The sequence below is a fragment of the Varroa jacobsoni genome, unplaced genomic scaffold, assembly GCF_002532875.2.
Source record: "Varroa jacobsoni isolate VJ856 unplaced genomic scaffold, vjacob_1.0 scaffold_377, whole genome shotgun sequence".
In the NCBI taxonomy this organism is placed as follows: domain Eukaryota; kingdom Metazoa; phylum Arthropoda; class Arachnida; order Mesostigmata; family Varroidae; genus Varroa; species Varroa jacobsoni.
Window position 1 is genome coordinate 8,046 of NW_019213279.1, and position 19,449 is coordinate 27,494.

Genomic DNA, 19,449 nt, shown 5'->3' on the forward strand with positions numbered 1-19,449 from the left:
AACATTTGCTACTGTCATTGTTTTTGTGCGGTGAAAATTCTGTGGTTATTTAGATGAGGTAAATAAAGCCCTCGCGCATAATATGACGTCATGCTGGACGGCTCACAAGTAAGTAAGTCTTTGTTACAATACAATCGGTTACAAATTTCTGTTTGAGGTTTGATTGAGTTGTGTTGAGCTTTGATCTGGATCGTAAACGCTTCAGCTTAACTTCGTATGCTGCGTTACCTCGTATCCAACAAAAGCGGGCGCGCAACTTTTAGGTAATTACTTGTTTACGGCGCGAAGAATACAAATTAAAAGTTTATGAAAAAAGTTTTGATACGCAAGTTTTCCTAAAAGTTTAGGATAACTTGCGTATCAAAATGGGTAATGTATTGTTTTCTAAATATAAGCTTTCTAATCGTATCTTGTATTTGTATCGTATCTTGGCGTTGACTATGTTTAGTTCTATAGATCCAAAATGTAAGCGAGTCGAAAGACACATTCACATATATATATATATATATATATATATATAAGTAAATACATAGACTGGATCCATAGAGGTTAAAGTAATCATTAAAATCAGATGATTAAAGGATAAATGTTTTTAATGGCTTTTTTTTTCTTTTAAGGCTAATAATAGCTACTGTAAATATAAAGGTTTTTGTGTTCGTTCATGTTGCTAAAACAAACTCAGTCAATTAATTTTATGATATGCTTGACGCCTGGCTTAAAATAGCCGCCCGTAGCAACTACAATAAGAGATTATTAGCATTAATACATCATTGCATTACGGCCTATATTGCAGAAATTTAAATAAACATATCTCTAAAGCTGTATAGTATATTCGCGTGAAGACACGATTTGACGCATTTACTTTCAGAGAAAAGTGGATAGAGACTACTATACTTAGCTACAAGCGAAGATATAAGAATGCAAATAACAAACTTTTACACATAAAAAATTTCCTAGACTTAGTGACACGTAATGTAGTACAAGTCAAGCAGAGTACATTATGGTATTATGACGTACTTGATATATTTAGTCAATCAAGTTAGTTTCCTACGACGTGAAAGCACGTGGATAATCATTCACAATCCACTATGCTGCTCTAATATCTTTCGTATTTCTCATTTTAGAATTTTTAGCTAAGTGCCCTACTCTATCTAGCTTCGCTTATATATATATAGTACCTTCGCTTCCAAACATGAAGCTCGGTTATCCACTGAGCCCTTCCCTACTTAGTAACTTCACAATTAAGCAATGTGTAAAAAATAAATTTTATATGAAAGGTTTTCGTATGAGGCTTATATATAAAAAAAGTGGTGGATTTACTTACAAATTACGTTTAGTACAATCAAAAGGTTTTTGATGTTATTGGAGTGTCAAGTATTGTACTGCATCATTAAAATATATGTTTCTGGATCAGGTACCAAGGCTCGAAACTATCTTCTATTCTTTTGCCAACCTATCGATTATATGCAGACGTCTTCACGTCTCCGAGTAATTAATGATTATCGAGTGCTTAATTGAAAACAAGATAAGTCATAAAGGGTGTGTTATAAGCTTTCAGAAAACTAAAAAAATGTTTGTACTGAAGCATCTTTTGGCTTGAATACATCTATGTTAGTCCGTCGCCGTTGGCATAGGGTCTCGTGAAGCAATTCAACGATCTTTGTTGACCGGAAAACAGAAGACCATTATCAAAAAAACTCCAATGCCGCTCTTAGTTGACTACATTATGTTCTTGTGCTGATTGGTATTTAAGCTGAGCTCAGCAAACAAACCTTGTGAGGGTGTATAAATATATTCCGTTCAGTTGTTATCATCACATAGTTATACATATAAAAAGAAATACAAGACAAGCAGGATAAAGAAATGGGAATTCTGCAATGCTGAACTCAGTTTTGGATCCGACTCATCCGAATCCCACAGCTTTGTGATATTCAAACACCAACGAGTCAACGTCTAAGGCTTACAAGCAAGGCAGGCGCCATCAAGAATACGTAGAATCATTTTTCAAACCAGTCGTCAACTAACGCATTGCGGCTTGGAATGTTGATCTTCTCGGTACCAGATTGCAGGTGCGCTAAATTGAATGTTTTTTTTTTCTTTTTTTTTTTATTTACACACATTGTGTAGTTATTTATAGTGTATAGGCAAGAGTTGAAGCAGTGACCCCCTGATCCATCTCAACCAAGGTTTCAATAAATGTAAATGTATAATAACTGTTGTCATGCGTATGAGCTTGTCGGTGTTACTAATATCTGGCAGCACTGTCGTTCGACTCAACTCAGACAAAATGACGACTGCAACGACGAGCAAATTCGTTCGCTATGTATTAGGAGCAGCAACTGGGATATATTGAAGCGCTTTACTGTCTACGCCACGCTATTGTACGGAGCAACTGTTCTGGTGAACCCGAAATACCGCAAGCGCCTCAAACGACGTTAGTCGTCGTAGTATCAACTATACTAGCGGATGATGGTCAAGAACTGCTCGCCCGCTGAGCGAGTGTTGTCGATTTTATGCGCACGGAGGCACTGTGATCGCGCAACTCGCTGCTGTAGCAGAAATGAACGGTTATTTTGCATTGCAGTGTTTCAGATGCGGCTGCAAAGATGGTCGGCCATTCGGAGCGATGTCGATGCTAGTAAAGGCGGCGCTGTCGATTTTCGACTGATGGAGGTCAGACCAGAATATTCGCGCGCGGTAACGGCCTGGTGACAGTGAGCTGAAATTGACGGCAGCACTTGTAAGAGAAACAGCCCATTGTAATTCGGGTAGTGCTTTTGTTGCAGACGGGTTAGCAGCCTTCACTTCCGATGGAGGCACCTGTGCCGTCGTAGGCCTGTTGAATAAAAGCACTTGTTGTCTCTGTACAGTTGGATGCGTAACAACTTTCAAACGAAAGTTGAAGCAAATGTAAATTCTGTCTTTTCTACAACAGCGTTGTGCTTCACTTTGACAAGCGATGAAATGTAACTGTGATTGCGAGCAAAGAATATAATTTATGTTGATCTACTATAGAAGAAAATAGAAAAGTTTTGTTTGTGTTTGAGTGGACACTAGCCCCATCATGGGCGAACAAGTAGCACATGTCTGGTTGTATAGGGTACATCAGATTAAATATGCTCCGATCTGACCTAGGACGATTCGTGCAGTGCGTGCATCAAGTACATATGGCCAGTTACGTGTCAGTGAAAGCGACCTATGCTACATATATATATATGTTTATAAGCAAACGAATTTGACGCATGATGCCTATTATTGCTTTTGTAATTGAACTGGTAAACTACGTCTAATTTCATCCAGGAATTCCACCATAATAATTCTTAAGAGTATAAGCAAGAAGGTAAACGTTAATCCTCAAGGAATCAAGCAAAACCTACGCAATGGATTGGACAGAGAATGTCAAAGACGAAGTTAGTATTTACGAATTTTTCATGTTCCTTCTCAGATAAGTTTGTTCACACATAATATAATGTCATGTATTATTCTTGAATCTACACTTCAACTTCTAAACCTTTGCGATAGGATTACTCTTCATGAATATAACGAGCTTATAAGGACTGATAATACATTTGATAAATTTAGCCAACTGATCTAGCCAGCTCAATGCTGGTTTCTTATCAATATCCAACACTAAGTTGTTAGTTAGCTACGAGCCTTATCTTCATGATACTTGATTGTAACAGCAAATTACTTTCCCTCAAAGTAACAAAGACAAAGAACTCTCTTGGAAATTACGAAACAAAATGGTTCGTCAAGCTACATATATTCCCGTCAAATTTCTATCTATCCTAAGGCGTTGTCGGTTGTCTGCATCATATTAAGAACAATAATGAGAATCTTTAGTTGGCAAGTCCTTGATGATCACACACAATTGTAAACAGCAAATCGACTCATCATCAGAATGAAAACTGAGATTTGCAGGTGATGTAGAGCGGCCATTATACATTTATCTTTGGGGCTTTTAGGTAGAATAACGAATGCTGTACTAAAGAATCATCTATTTTTGTGATATACTGAGCTTGCTCGCAGCATTATTTCCAGTTTACTCCCCAGGCTAGCGATATGCAAAGGAGGTACGAAGATGAAAACTGATCCCAAGGTACCCCCCATCAGGAACGCCACAAGAGCCACTTGTCTTAAGAAAACAGAGCACCCTTTGAATGAGATTTAGCGCGGGTTTTGCATTGAAAAATCTATTCTTCGACTATGTAAAACCATAATGCAAATTATCTTTCTTAAAGACCAATGCACAAAAAAGTATGGAAAATTTTGGTATTTTTTATTGTGGGGTTCTTATCTTTATGAGGTTATTTTTTTTAACTCTATGGCAAACATTACGGCAAATACAACGTTATTATTTAGTTTCGTTGAATATTTTGCCTACTGTTCAACTCCAAACACTTGAACGAGATTACGCTCGTGTTAGTTTATAGAAATTCAAAGGGCAGCTTATTATTGTTATATGATTTGCATACGGTGCATATGTACGATATTTCCGTAACCCGTTTTCTTTGTAACTGACTTAGAAACGTAAATATATTTGGCGAATCCTGTAAAAGGTGTAAACTTGTGGTATTTTTCAAGGCACGGAATGCCCAGATGTAAAAATAATCTTATGCATGATTTAGGCGCCAAATAATTTTCGAGTTTCACGTCTGTTACTTCAGAAATTGGCTGGATTTCAGAAAAACCACTTCAGGTGGTTGGCTGCTTTCGGCACGAAGCGAAGTATTTTTCTGCCCGGATTTGATTCTCATACTCCTCTAAATTTAGTGGGCACATAGTAAATCTTAACTAGAACGATCTATGTTCGGTTTTATTTCCTAATAATCCATCTGCGACTTTCTGTGTCCGTAACACAAAAAAATTGGCATTGATCTAATAAGCCGCTAAAACAATGTGTTAAGCAATTAAAAAATACGATGCATTTTCACCTTTTACAGTCGAAATCCATTTATTGTTTTGTAACTTTTCATCACTCCTTTTGGATGGGTCGAATTGTGTGTATGTAAGCCTTAAGTAGTAGTCGTTGTGATAGCAGTCAGACAAAAATACAATGCGTCATATTTGAAGCAATGGATATCTGTCACTCTCAAACTAGTAATGTAAATAGTTCTTTAGTAACCATGGTTGTGCTCATGGCCCATTTGGCTTTTTTGGACCGTCCGTCAGATTATCCTGTTTGTCTTTAGCATTTTATGAGTATTTCGAACACCACAATTTTTAGAAAACACCATACATGGCAAGGTCGCATATTTTAATTAATATTGCACTGGAAACCTACAGCAGACACTTTAGTGGTCATAACTGAAGCATCGTTAAGGCTGATGTTATACGATACAGATCATTTTAGGTCGCTAAAAAGCAGTAAAATCGAGTAAAAACAGACATTTCACACTAAATATAAGGCTGTGTTAAATTGAGGCTGAAATTTCGGCTGCTGTCATGGTCTTTTACAATACTTCACGGACATGTTTCTATAGTCTTTTGAAAGAATTTAAACAGAAAAATACTGCCGTATGTCGGATGGCATTTCGAAATTCTTCTGAACCTATCTTTTGAATCCGTCTTTATTCTATAGCCCGTCTAAGATTGATATACGCTATCTTTTCGTTGAACTTCGATTATTCGTTATTGCTCAGATATCATTCAGAACCAAGGTTAAACTCAGTTGATCTATTATGGACACATTGTATTCTGTTAGAATCGGGAGGAATATAGTCACCACTATCGTATTCGTTTAGCTCACATGTGAACAATTAATGTATACGATAGCATTTCTGTAAACTTCACCAAAGCAAAGCCTAAAGCATTCTTATCGTTTTCTGATATTATAGTCCACGATCTGATAATACATTCAACGCTAAAGCCATTCTAGTCAGTCATTTAGGTAATGGGTCGTTCACTCACATGTACTAAAATACAGGTATTTTCCTTAGGGCAAAAATCAAAGTTGAAAGATACGTTTCTATTAAATTTTACACGTAAACACTTTTTCACAAACCGTATTATTTGCTGGTATTGTTGGTTATTTTCGTTTTTTTTTTTTTGCCGCGTCTATTGGCCTGAAACAGCTTCGCCAGTACCTGTCGTAAATAAATGCTTATAGAATTTTATACATTGTGCTTATTTGTTACTACTCTGTAATCATCTGTGCGTTTTTCGTTTGTCATGCATCACATTGTATGGAGTACACTGGAACTGGTACGCACTGTGATACGTTGTGTACAGCAGTTAGATGTACATAATTATTTTGTTTCTCGTACTCAATAAACAGCCATTCAACAGTTTCTTTAGTGAAACCTGATGTGTGCTTCTCTGCGCCTTTAATGAACCTTAATTCAGGGGCATCGTAAGTAGGACAAACTGTAAAAGGAATGTTTCTTAATATCAGGAAAAATGCAACTAGACATCCTACACGTCCTACTTATGCAACTCTAAACGAGGGGTTAACAAATAATATCAATTAGTTTCAGCATTGTTACCCGAAGTGCCGACCACGTTTATTAGGTAAACGTTGTGATTTAATACGTGATTCGGGGGTCATACCCGTATAGTATTCAGTTAAATGCGACATAAACTACTACAGAGAATGTTTGCTTCTTAAACGAACTGTCAAGTAACATCTTCTAAACGTGTATTAGCTTTGTTAGTCTATACGAGACTAAAGTTGACGGGAATCTAATACTGCCATGTCGCCCTTGACTCGCTCGTTTACCTTGAATAAACAATAAATGCTATTTAACCAAACCATTCGAAATGTGCTGTAACAATCTAGTTTGTTACCGCGGCCTGCTATTGCGACCCGTTACCAGTGACACCATCTGGCGCAATAGCCAGTCTTCACAACCGTCAAGGCGTATGTGATTGTATTGAAAATCAGGTCGGAGCCGACCATTAAAATAAGCACGGCATTATCTTTTAGTGCAATTGGCTGCCTACGAAGGGGCATCGAGCTATCTCTTCAGGTATCCAGGTGCCGTTTTCTTACAGTCAGGCGATTGAGTGAACGCACCATCTTTTCAATCAAAACTGGAACGATACTGCTGCCTAATTAGGCGCAAAACGCTGTCCTTTCGCGGTATATATAGCTCCCATTATTGGTAACAGGACTGGGTGTCCTATAAAGAAGAGTCTAAAATCGGGTAGCATCTGAATTCAGTGGCTTGAAGTAACTGCCTACAAACGAACCACAAATGGACATTTCAGGGAATTAAAAACTAATGTGTGCAACAACTTACCAGTAAGGTGCAGCGGTACGGCTCAGAACGTGGACGATTATTGCTGGAAAGAGTGTTTTGCTTTCTGTGCGTATTTCTCTATCAAAACGTTTTTATGCCGTGGCTGTACTATAATAAAGTAGATAATGGATCTGTATTTATGCGCGTTATAAATAGCTGATGACATCTGTTAGACTGAGCCTTTTTTTGGGCCTTATTTAGGACAGTTTAATAACCCTGACTTGCTTTTCGGTAGCCAAATTGCAAGAGGGATCATCTCAACACTGAACGGTAGGTAAACAATGAGGGGCGCCATGAGCTCTGGTGCTAAATCAGCAAATTCGAGTAAACTGCTTAAAAGAAACTGGACCTGCATTAAGCTACGCAACCAAATTGATCCTGGTGATGTAAGGTAGAACCGGCCATAGGCCGATTTGGCCTTTACGATTACTTTGGCTGTTATTAGGATGAAATGTTATAAGTAACTGTTATGAGAGACAAAGCGTTACTGTAAATGAAATTACAACCCTGCAACAAAACGACATACAGAAAATTAATGATTAAAAGAAAGTTGAAATGTAATTTTCTTTAGGCGTCTGTACTTTTTTTATGCTCCAGTTGGCGCGAAGACCTGTCGTACCATTCCTTCAGACCCAACACGGCCTTTTCGTGCCTTGATTCATCTGTGTTTTTTGGACTTTTTTTTACCATCCTAAATATTTAAACGTTTTAAGGAATCCACTGGCTGATATGCTCGTATCTAGACGTATTTCAGCAAATTGTCATTTTAAAAACTTGTTAGATAGTACATGATTTATTTGTAGCTTAGCCCCTTAAGTTAAACCTCAATATTTCTTAGTAGTTAGTCTTTACAAACTGAGTAATTTTGTCTATTTGGGCGGTACTCTAGGGGATAACGAACAAAACTCACTTGTGCTTAAAAAATAATTTAAAAGAGAATTGTGCGTGTTTGCCACGACGTGAGCCAGAACGTTTACAGTTAAATGTGGTTGTCACTAGACAAATTACTTGACTCAAGCACAAAGATAACTGTGCCTCTACGCCTTTGTTTCTCTATACGTGTCGGAATCTAGAATATTATCACGTTCGCTAGTTTTTTGTTTATTAAGCTAATAGCCCTGACACCCGAAGACTACTCTTAGATTTATCCTCAAACTTCTATAGTATGTAGGGTTGGTAGTTTCTTCTCAAGTGAATGATGGCTTATGAAATTTAAAGACAAAGGTATCAGCTGGTCTAAATAACTCGGAAGTAGAAAATATCGTGCTAGTGATTAGGTGAAAAATTCCATAGGAATATGTTAGAAAACAATTTTAAGTAAAGAAAAGTATCTTTGAAGATTTGATTTCACTTCTAGTATTCGATCATTTTAGCAGTGGCTAAGACAACCTTATTACGAAGAGTAAAAGCATTATCAAAGTCATTATGAAGATATCACTGTTCAAATCAAAACCTTGAGCTTATTAACCAAATGCGACCGATCGTTACCTGCATAACAAAATCGAATAAAAAAATATGGAGCCCTCCCATCTAACATATCTGTATACTGAATGTCTAATTCGCTAGTTCTGTAGCAAAAAAATGCTCGCCAGATGCTACTTTTTTGCACAGTTCCGGAATAATCGTATTTTCGGTTTCTCGAACTCGTAAGTGCTACCGACAGTGTTGCCATACAATTCAGCCTTTCAGTACATACGTAGAATTTCTTGATCGGTTGACTGCGTGATTGGTGTCACTTACATGGCGTTTTACTGAAAGGTTTTTTGAAATATTAGACGCTTGTTAGACGGCTTCATTCTCCTTTGGACTGCTCGATAGGTCATATGCGACGATCTCTGCTACTTGTTAAATTGTCACAATTTGAAATCAAACGTCGACAGAATTAGTTAAGGACACCACTGTTGCACAGTCGTACAGGACCAGGGGCAGAAGCATCGCCAGCATTAGTCTCGTAAACTATTCTAATACGGGCATGCTGGACACAGGTGTTTCGTGTTCGCTTCTGTGAGATAGTGGGATCTCCATGCTTCAGGCTCACTTAACCGCTAAAATAATTAATGACCACCCATGTTATTAATATCAGTATTAAGTTCTCCCTTTTGCATAGGCGATGGTTAAATGTTAAGACTTCAGCCTGCATTAAGTTCTAACCACCGTTACTTGTACCTCAAGTACTAGAGATATGTATAGTTAAGTTGTAAATTTAATTAGGGCAGCATTATTTTTAGTATAATCATACGTGCCTCATGTTTAATAAGAGAACAACACAGCTGAGATCAGGACATCGGTGCGCAGACAACGTAACCACGCCTGTCCTTGGCTATCTGTGACGTTTGCTAGCCTGAAATAATTACCATGAAGTTAACTGTAAAAAGATAAAGTTGAGCAACAAGGACATCATTTCAGAAGCCTCGGTCGGTGCACAGATACTACTGTATTTTGATCTTGGTCCTATATCGGTTAAGCCCTCCGTAACGTGCAAATAGGACACATGGAGCTATATTTAAGGGGCTGTCTGTGTGTACGAAAAACCCTAAACTATAGACAGACTTGAGTTGATTATACCGATCGTTAATGTCACCGCAGTTACTATTGCTCAAGGATAATTTGAAAGTTACGTTTTAAAACGGCGTAGGCTATTGCGTTGAAATTCTGATCAGCTTGCCAATTCCAACGCGTCTTAATGGCAAGGTTCGTTATACCTGTGAAGCGAATGCCAAATTATTCAAAACGAACGGCTAGAAAACGCATTATAAACTTATCTTCTTCTAATCATAGGTTTGTATACGTTTTTGCAGATTAAATTTAAAAACCCAAACACGAATACAAAATAACACCCTTTCAAGCCACAGCATCTTTATCAGAAGACTTACTACCAATGAAAGCGCGTTCTTGGACAAGCTCCAAAGACTTCTAAAGCTGCTCAATGCCAGGTGTTTTTCTCATTGTAATATTTTCACAGTAGACTATTTTCTCTAAAAGTTAAAAAGCCTTCTGAACAGAAAAATAGAAGAAATTACTGCCAGGTTTTTGACATTGCTTAGTGAGATAATTAGCGAAACTGCGTTGCAAAAATTAGTATAATGTCATTTCTATAATTTTTCATGGATTAAAAGTGTTAATTTGCCGTTATTGGTTAAATAAACACAATTCTTCCTTCTGAATATTGTGTTTTGACATAGCAATTTTGGTAAGAATCACGAAGCTCATGCGTCGTAAGTTTTTCAAAAGGCGGCCACTGGAATTGAGGCGCACAACCGCATAAATCTAAGACTCAACTGTGTTCTCCGTTGTGTGTTGATTATATGTTTTTTTAACTAATGCAAGTGCATTAAAAAATATCTACCAGTTCTAAAGCTTAGTTATTAATCGAATGTAAAAACTAATCGCACGTATTAGTTTCGTCTCTATTCGGTGAACCAAACCGCTATGGTGGCTCTGTTCTCTAGACACAACCCAAGTTATCGATAGCGAAAAAAAATACCCAGTACCGTTATCTTTAAACCTGCAAGCATCATTGTTTGTTAACATCCTTAATATTGCTGTTATGAGCCATTCGAAAGCCGGGATTATAGGTTTATACCCAGCTATGTGTCCGTATCTTGTAGACAGCCATACATTTCGTGATATTTACAATTTTTCTATATCGTTTTTAGATGTACATACATCTACATTTCTACATATTGCACTGTTCTGCTGTGACTCAACCGTTTTTTTTTACATTTCAAATACCTAACATCTACAATCGACTTCCATATTTATAACATATATATATATATATATATATATATATAACAGTATTATCAAGAAACCTAAAAATAAATAAAAGCTATGTCGCTTTAGACACGACTGCCAATATATCTTAACTGCTAAACTTTGATAGACATCGATAAAAAAAGTTGTTTGTTTTTTATGCGCAAGAATGCATGGCAGTACTTTGGTGACTGATCTTTGGTGACTACCGCTGTAGACATTTACCAATGAGTTTTATATTGTTAGCTCAATGAATTTAACTGTCTTGTCCCAGTTACATGAAACGAGTCTACAATAGGATATCTAAGACGAAATAAAACTGCGAAAGGATTAATAGGTTGACATAAGGACCTCGATATAACAGACCTCTAATTCTATATGTTCGCAAAGTAAACCTTGGTTATCCTCTACTTTTATTTGCTCATTGATTCAACTGTGAACGATTCGTTTTTCGTGCTGTGCCTTATCTTTATGTATTTACTTCCTTTAAAGAAAGGGTTTCTGGTGCTTTGCAGATGCGCCATCTACGTGGCACAGACTTTGGCGAACCCTCTGCACGACTCGCCGACCTCTGACCCTTCAAAGTCCAGTCTCATATCGACTATTGCAAGCCCGCTAAAGGTCTCATTCCTGTATGCCGACTTCTTTTACTCAAGGAGCTGTTGTCGCTGGGTAGACATTATCATACTTTTAAACGAAGCAAGTGTTTAGTTGACGCATAGCGGGACTTTTGCCTTCCTCTTTCTTTTTTTAGCGAGACAAGAGTCTGGAATGGGCACGACAGCAAATTGTTGAGACCATGCTGTCCTACAGGGGTCTTAAATGACAATGACTGAACATTAGTCAGGTGCTCGTTTTTAGCCCTTGGCAACGGACTTCACTAGTTACTGGACAGACCAGCGGAAAAAGTGATTAATTTAGAGTGATGGTGATTTCGTACTAAGGTGGTATAACTCAAGAACGTATTTTATACAGTAACAGTATAATGAGCCAATGAAGATCCAACCACAGGTAGAGTATATTTAGAATATCTATGCTTACCACTTTCTTCAAATCTTCTCCAATGGAAATATGTCTTGAAGCTTGTTTATTGAACTAAAAAGGAAACTTAAGAAAAACGTACTGCTAGCGTGAGAAAGGATGCCAAATTGCAATTGGGAACAGTTATTTCCCCAAGCAATATCGTGTAACATCATGTGCCGAAAATACCAAATTACAAATTATCAATGTAAATGCGGTGCATTTGCCAATTTTTCTGTCATTATGTTTCAGTTTCAATTCGCCCGATTCAGAGATTTCCGGCATGACTCTGTTTCCGTACATTTGATTTTTTGACCTTGAGTTTGAATCATATCACTCGGTTTGTGTAAGTATGCAATATGTAGTAGGTCCCAGACACTTAGTTCTTCCTAAAGAATCGGGATACCGAATGCGGCAGTCGAAGCAGCCTTCAAAGTGAACAGCCTAGCCGCTGTTTCGACTAATTGGTTCTGCTTATTTTCAACCGTAATAGCTGTAATGGTTACTTTTCTCTCTTCGCTGGATGGCCGGTAAAGGGCATCCCTGTTGTCGTTGGCCTGAAACAGGTGTACCTCAACAGGTTGGCAATTTTCAAATTGTCAACTTCGACCAAATCGGATCATTGTCAGTAAGCCTTTCCCCATTTTTGAGCAACTGTGTCCTGGCTTGGTCCGTTGTAGGACCAAGCATGACAGTATAATTGTTCAGGGTTGTTAGCATTTGCTGCAGATGAAATTTGCTTGCACTGGCGCGGAATAAAAGACCCAAAGTCGTCTTTGCGAGTTCACAGCAGTAACTTAGGAGCTGAAATAACTTTAAAAATACATATACCCTAATGCAAAACATTGACAGTTGTGAAATTTATAACTATAATGAATAATTTGCTAGATTGAAGACATGTGAAGTAAGAAAAAATATGTTTCAATAATGTTATCGTAAAAAATTGGTAGAACGGTGATTGTTACAACATCGAATTAGGTTCTTATTCTAATCAGAACTTCTTGATCTGATTGAATATGAAATGCTACGCCTATTCACTTTCAGGTTTTATACGATTGTCGACCTGTATACCACTAAATAGTTCCATTGTCCATCTCCTATTATGCAGAAAGAATTGGCAGGTTTTAGCGGAAATATGATTTACTAAATCTGTTACTTAACCACTCTATTCACACCTGTTTACGAGAATGACAGCCATATAGCTAACTAAAACAGGAAAACAGCGTCATCTTTTGCATGAAACATATTTTAATTATTAAGCAGTGTCAGTGTTTATTATCATCGTTGGTTTCACGGACTATAGCGTAATAGATCCTCTGAATTGTAGACAGTCCTTCAAATGTGTTATTCGAAAAATGACCTCGCTGTTAATATTGATTGACTACGTTGGACGTACTTTTAAATCGAGGAAGCGTATAGAAAACTAAAGCCCCGTAATAGGTTTTGAAATACTCCCTAGGTATTCACTTGCTTAGATGGTTAAGATCGTGTTACAGTATACCGGGCCTGTAAACACATATATACTACATCTATATTGAATTTAGATTATATAATTAGGTTTAAGCAAACCTTTCAACTTGTCGTAAAATATAACGTACTGGAGAAATGTACTACACGAAGTGCAACGCAAATCGCTTTTTTATGGCGCGTATGATATTTTTTGAATAAGCGCAGTTTTGTTGTTATACATTTATTTGTAGCCCAGATCCCGCTCTTTAGCTGGGCATGAACAAGAAACGACGCAGTTCAAAACTATTTTGTGAAGCATAAGGCAGCACGTAATGTCTAAAATTAACTTGAGTTCCGATACATAAATGCTTTTCGGAGCCGACGTAAATACCTTACATTTGTTCGGTGGCTATCGTTGCGGCCGCGACTGTATTGTTCACAAGGCATTCATCACTGAAAGATATCATAGGCTGGCATTGCCCGTAATAATAGCGTCACGAAGCGATTGTTATGAGAACGAGACCTTGCACTTGCAGAAGGGCGATGTGTAGATGAATGATACTTACAGAAAATTAAGCGAATTTTACCTAGGCGGTAACAACTGGCGAAAAGCAGGGTACCGAGCGTACGTCCTCAACGTTTTCGTATTTTGGCGCCAATTGTAGCTGAAGGTATTAGAGAAAGGTGGTTGTTTATTGAAATGCGAGTAATTGACACCGGCTGGTTATATATATATATATATATATAGAGGACTAGTAAACTTGGACAGCTTAGCTTTTATACATATCTGTAGCATATAACATGGTATTTGGCTGATATTGACTTATGATACGCGACGAAATTCCTCTTTGTTTCATTAGACTAACACAGATTTTGATACTATATCAACGCAAATTTAGAATGGAAATGATAGATAACGGGAGAATGTACGATTAGAGATGACAGTGTTAGGTCAATGATCATGCTGTGGATCCAGATCTTACAGTCCGATGTTTTCGAATTCGCTTTTAAAAAGCTTAAAGACCAGTGCATTGTTTTACTGCGCAGTATTCGTGCAATTATGCAGAACTGTCCATGAGTGGCCTTCAAGCCCCCTATATAATTGAGCTTTAATGCGGTTCTGCTACGCCGAGTAATACTTTGGGGCAATCGATTGGTAGAGTTTCATGACTGTTCATCTTCAGCTTGCCATATTGCTAAATATGAGAACCCGCAATCTGCTCCTGGCGATAATGATTACTGGAAGGTGGGTGGGGGCACCATCAGTTTGCCAGATGTCTCCGACTAGTCGATATGGAATGATCACGAATATTTATTGGAATCAGAGCTTATCAAAGAAGCCTCGGCAAATAGAACCAACCTTTCAGTAAGCTACAAAACCGCTACGACCGTCTGCGAAATCGATTTCATAATCACTGGTATAATAATGTAGTCATATTTGTATGCAAGCACACAAACGCTACTCGTTTAGAAGGACGGAACAATTTTATACAAGGTCCGATTCCAAACCACTGAGTTTACCTATCATAAAGAACATCGAAAACTCGTTTCATGTATAGTTAAGTTTAAAAGAAGGTGGAGGAGCGTACTAATGGAAACGCACCTTTAGTTATTATATATAATCTATAGTTTAGATATATATGAACACGATAGGGTAATAAACTGGGCATCTGACCTTTCTATTTATTATGAAAGGGGCAAACTGTAGGCCTAAGGTCGGTGGCTCTGCGCCGATTGTGGTTAGGTTTGACGCCGACAGTTAGACAAATAGGCCTCTACTAGCTGGATGTGTTCATTGTGTGTTTCCATTAAGTTGTTAATAGCAGTTACGACGTCTGTCCAAGCTCTGCCTTGTTGGAGGTTGCGTATGTGTAAATCAACGGTGAAAGCATGTCACTGACAACTTTATAGGAGATAGCGTATGTATAATGGCGAGCGAAATTAACACCCAGCCAAATTTTTTTCTATTTTAAAGTGGCAATTAGTAGTTAAATATCGTGATCCTTCGGGGCAATTAATAGAAAGGAGAACTCTGTTGTAATATAATAATATTATACTAAAGTTTAATTATTAACATTATCCAGGCAGTGCTGTGAATTATTCAAGTTATATTTCTGATGCGATAGTGAATTTAGCTTTATTTTGATTTGTCGCTTTCTGCTGTTTTTATAGCGCTCCAGTAGGTAGGCCATTTGAAAAATTAATTAGAATCATACGTTATAAGTTCCAGTTAACTGGAACATCAGTTTAATATAGCATTGAATATTAAAATGTTTCGAGCTTAACATTCGGCATTGCCGCGATCTGTTGCTTGAAACGGGTCGCTTCGTTCAGCCTGGTCGCACATTATCAGTTCATCCTGACGAAGACTCAGCCAGCGTTTAACAAGAATTACTCATTTATTTATGATACACATTGACGTCTTTAGACCGTCAGAGAAATCCGCCATTTTATTCAAAGCAATATTTTCTGCAGTAATAAAATAACGACAATAGTACTTTGCCAATTTCAGAGTTCCAAATTAGCTGACTCATTGGCTCGGGAGCGGGAACGTCTTTATGTTAGCACCGATGGAAAGCGAACGTTTGATAGGGATGAAGACCTACCGTCGCTGCTGGTCCCCGATCTCGAAAGAACCCTTGAAAGGTACCTGGATTCAGTTTTACCGCACACAACCCCCGAGGAATTTGAGAACACAAAACGCATCTGCCAGCGCTTTGCCAAAGGTGGGTCTAATTCGCGCACAGCATATCAACAACATGCAGCTATATCTGTGGTCGTTGTACGTCTTTTTAACTCAACAGCTTGCCGTTGAACTGAATCGGTCCTATTTCATCATATTGCATGTTATTGATGCGTATTAGTGAATTAGGGGGCGGTGCAGCTTGCTTTCTGATTTAAATGGTCGCATGCGAAGCTATGGTCTTGATTTTGTAGGAAGCAGTACGCGAGTGGCTCTCTTTGTCGACTCTGGCTATACGATAGAATCGAGAGGAAGGACAGAACAAACAGACTGATTCAACGAAGGTTATATTTTTTGACCTACTCGGATCTAATAGGATAAGAAATACTACGCTTTCGAAGATGTTTTAGCTAGTACAATGGCAGAATCCTACAAACTATCATTATCGTTCATTGTGCATCATTAACGATGCGGATTCTGTACGATAACTTCTTACTCAGGAAAAGATAACTAGTTACGTTGTATAATATGTTGTGGAGTTGAGCAAATCTTGACTCAATGAACATTTTCGATGTTCAAGGCTGTCGGCAGCTTAAAGTTTTCTGATAGTACTAGTTAGAGATTATCATAGGGCGACCTTCGTGAAGTTTATCTAATGTGCAATTTAATTATCGGCTCAGGTTAATTATCGATCATGTGATCGATGACGCCACCAGAACATGACACCTACTGAAGCGCAGTTTTTTAAGAGAAATGGCCGTGCTGGGTCTAATGTAAAACTATGTCGTTTATCCTAATAAGGACCCTATCCACAAGAACATTTTATTCTGCACTTTTATTGTCATTAGATGTGTCATTACGCCTGGGTACAATCAAGTCGAAATCGAATTATTTCGAAATTTCTTTTTATATTTACAGGACAAGGCGCTCATCTCCAAAACTTGTTACTCGAACGTGCCAAGGAAGAGCGCAATTGGCTTGATACGTGGTGGCGTGACGTAGCGTATCTTCGCAGCCGAGTTCCTCTTATACCGCAATGCAATATGGCGGGCACGTTTGGCTTGTTCGAATTCGCTCGCCGATACCCTGGTCCAAGGTGGGAATACGCCGCCAAAGGCCTGTTCCATTACATGGGATTTTGGCATCTCATTCGAACGGAGAAGCTTAAGCAGCAGAATTTTCGAAACATACCCTGGAGTATGGAACAATTTCGCAGGGCATTTAACACCGTCAGGGTTCCTCAGCAGGTCGGTAATGTTATGAAAAGAGCAACGTAAGATAAAATTACGACAGCTGCCTGAATCTGCCGAAGCTAATTTCGCTTTTGTGCACGTTAATAGATACACTGAAAAAATGAGCAGCCGATTTTTATAATAAACTTTTGCTCATCTGTGCAGAATTAGTCGAATTCAATTGTCAACTGGGATGCATCATAACAAAATTTTAATTACATAGGAATATTTTTTAAGATTAAAACGGCTTTTTCCTTATCATGAAAAACTCATCATCTAAACTTTTATGATTGGCCTAAAATATAGAAGTGATGAGTTTATCAAATATTTTTGCCAGCAGATATCAGATCACCACTTATCGGATTTACACGGACATAAACGGTATTCGATCAGTTGCTTTAACAGCATTTTACGCCCGACAAACCACAATAATAGTAGCTATTGGCAGGTTCATTTGTTAGCTGTATTTAATACATATTATAGTTATTATTATAAAGCAGTAATGACACCTTGCCATCTATAAGGTCAGTTGTCTAATTGTCTAGCACGCATCAACCAATCATGCTTTCTAGACAGAAACTAGTAACGCAAAAAGTTTCACCCGCAAATGAAAATAATACATCTGGATCTATGATAAATGGCATGTTTGATGGTCCACAGGACTTACACCTGATTTACGAGTGATAAGGACTTGAGACCTAAAACTATACAACAATAAACCCACCTCGAAACCCTTCTGCTCGATTTTCCTTCTCAGCATAAACATTTACTGGCTACGATTGGCAAACCCTGTCGTGAAGCGGTTTTATTAAATTTTACGTTTACGAGTTTTTTTTTATGGTCCGGCGGACTAGCACACTATTTTCAGAAATTCGCAGTGCATTAATTTTACGTTATGATCTCTGTCTACAGGGGGCGAACACGTGAGTTGCTTCAGAAAAAAAAAGTTGATTTTGTAAGCAATTTCATCAGCGCCAGGAATTGTGCTAATAAGACAAGTAAATTAGATTTAACTTACAATCATGCACGCCAGTAATACAAGTACAATACTCAAGGGCGACTTCTTACGAGGTTTAGAACAATCATTTGTAGTAAGATGCTAGTTATTATAGGTCAACTAAAAAGTTCGTGTGCCGAACATACGCTCAGCGACCCGTTTATTTTCAAACTTCGGTAGGCCAAGCGATTTAAACTATTTTATTAATATATTCGATTATTTGGCGAAAACTATCGAGGGGTTCTAAGATGCGATGGCTACACAAAAAATGGTAAGCAAAAGAAGCTGCTGTATAATTTGTTATGTAGGGACAAAAATACGTACTTTTGTAAACTGGCGATAAACACAACTTATAAATATACACTGATGTCTACTTTGGCGCAAAGAGCACACGTAAAACGAGATCCGAGTTTAATTCGAGACTGAAGCTCATAGATTCAAATTTCGGAAGATCCAATTATGAATTCCTAAGGATGACTGTGGATTCTAACGGTTCGCCGCACTAAATCTGGTTATTGGAAGTTAACCTGGTTAATTAAATGCTGTCGGACTGGCGGCACTTTACGTGAATACGTGAATAACGTCTACTTTGGTGACCTAGGAAATTACCGGGAACCCATTGGATTCTCTCGAGCCGACAAAGATCTATTCTAAGGCAATCACTCAAAAAGTGGTCTTTTCTGGTCATTTTGGTCAGGCAGACTACTTCTATATTTTCTGCAACAGTCAATATCCTGGCAACAATGCTAGCATAAGAACGGTATTCTCTTTTGACGATTTGGTAGTGTCTCTTAATTTATATATTGGGTTCTGCAGACCCGAACATTTCGATAAAGACTGTCCAGCTCAGCTGTCGTTATAACTGGCTGAATAACTGACGTCAAAGCAACCGGAAATAATTTCTTATTACTAAATGCTTAAAAAATGTTTAAAACGTTATGGGCCTATTCTGGTACTAGCTAGACAATCTGAATTTATCTCTATTGTTATTTTGAAAGTTAGGTCCACACAGTAATAAACCTGACGCAAGTGACTATATTTTCCCATGCACAATAAAGATTATACGTATTTGCG

At 37.9% G+C, this 19,449-nt stretch overlaps 1 protein-coding gene across 4 annotated transcripts in view; it reads left to right on the forward strand.

Moving 5' to 3' along the window:
- The window catches only part of CROT (Carnitine O-octanoyltransferase), a 22,840-nt gene continuing 3,391 nt past the window's right edge, over positions 1-19,449 (forward strand). Inside the window, exons 1-3 of one of the 4 annotated variants that reach the window (XM_022832210.2) lie at positions 1-108; positions 15,976-16,189; positions 17,065-17,393. In XM_022832210.2, coding sequence (XP_022687945.1) covers positions 91-108; positions 15,976-16,189; positions 17,065-17,393 — 561 coding nt within the window. In that variant the 5' untranslated portion in view covers positions 1-90. Of the gene's footprint in view, positions 109-2,846; positions 3,411-11,519; positions 12,006-15,975; positions 16,190-17,064; positions 17,394-19,449 lie in introns of those variants that run through there. The other 3 variants (XM_022832206.2, XM_022832207.2, XM_022832209.2) reach the window with 3 other exon arrangements.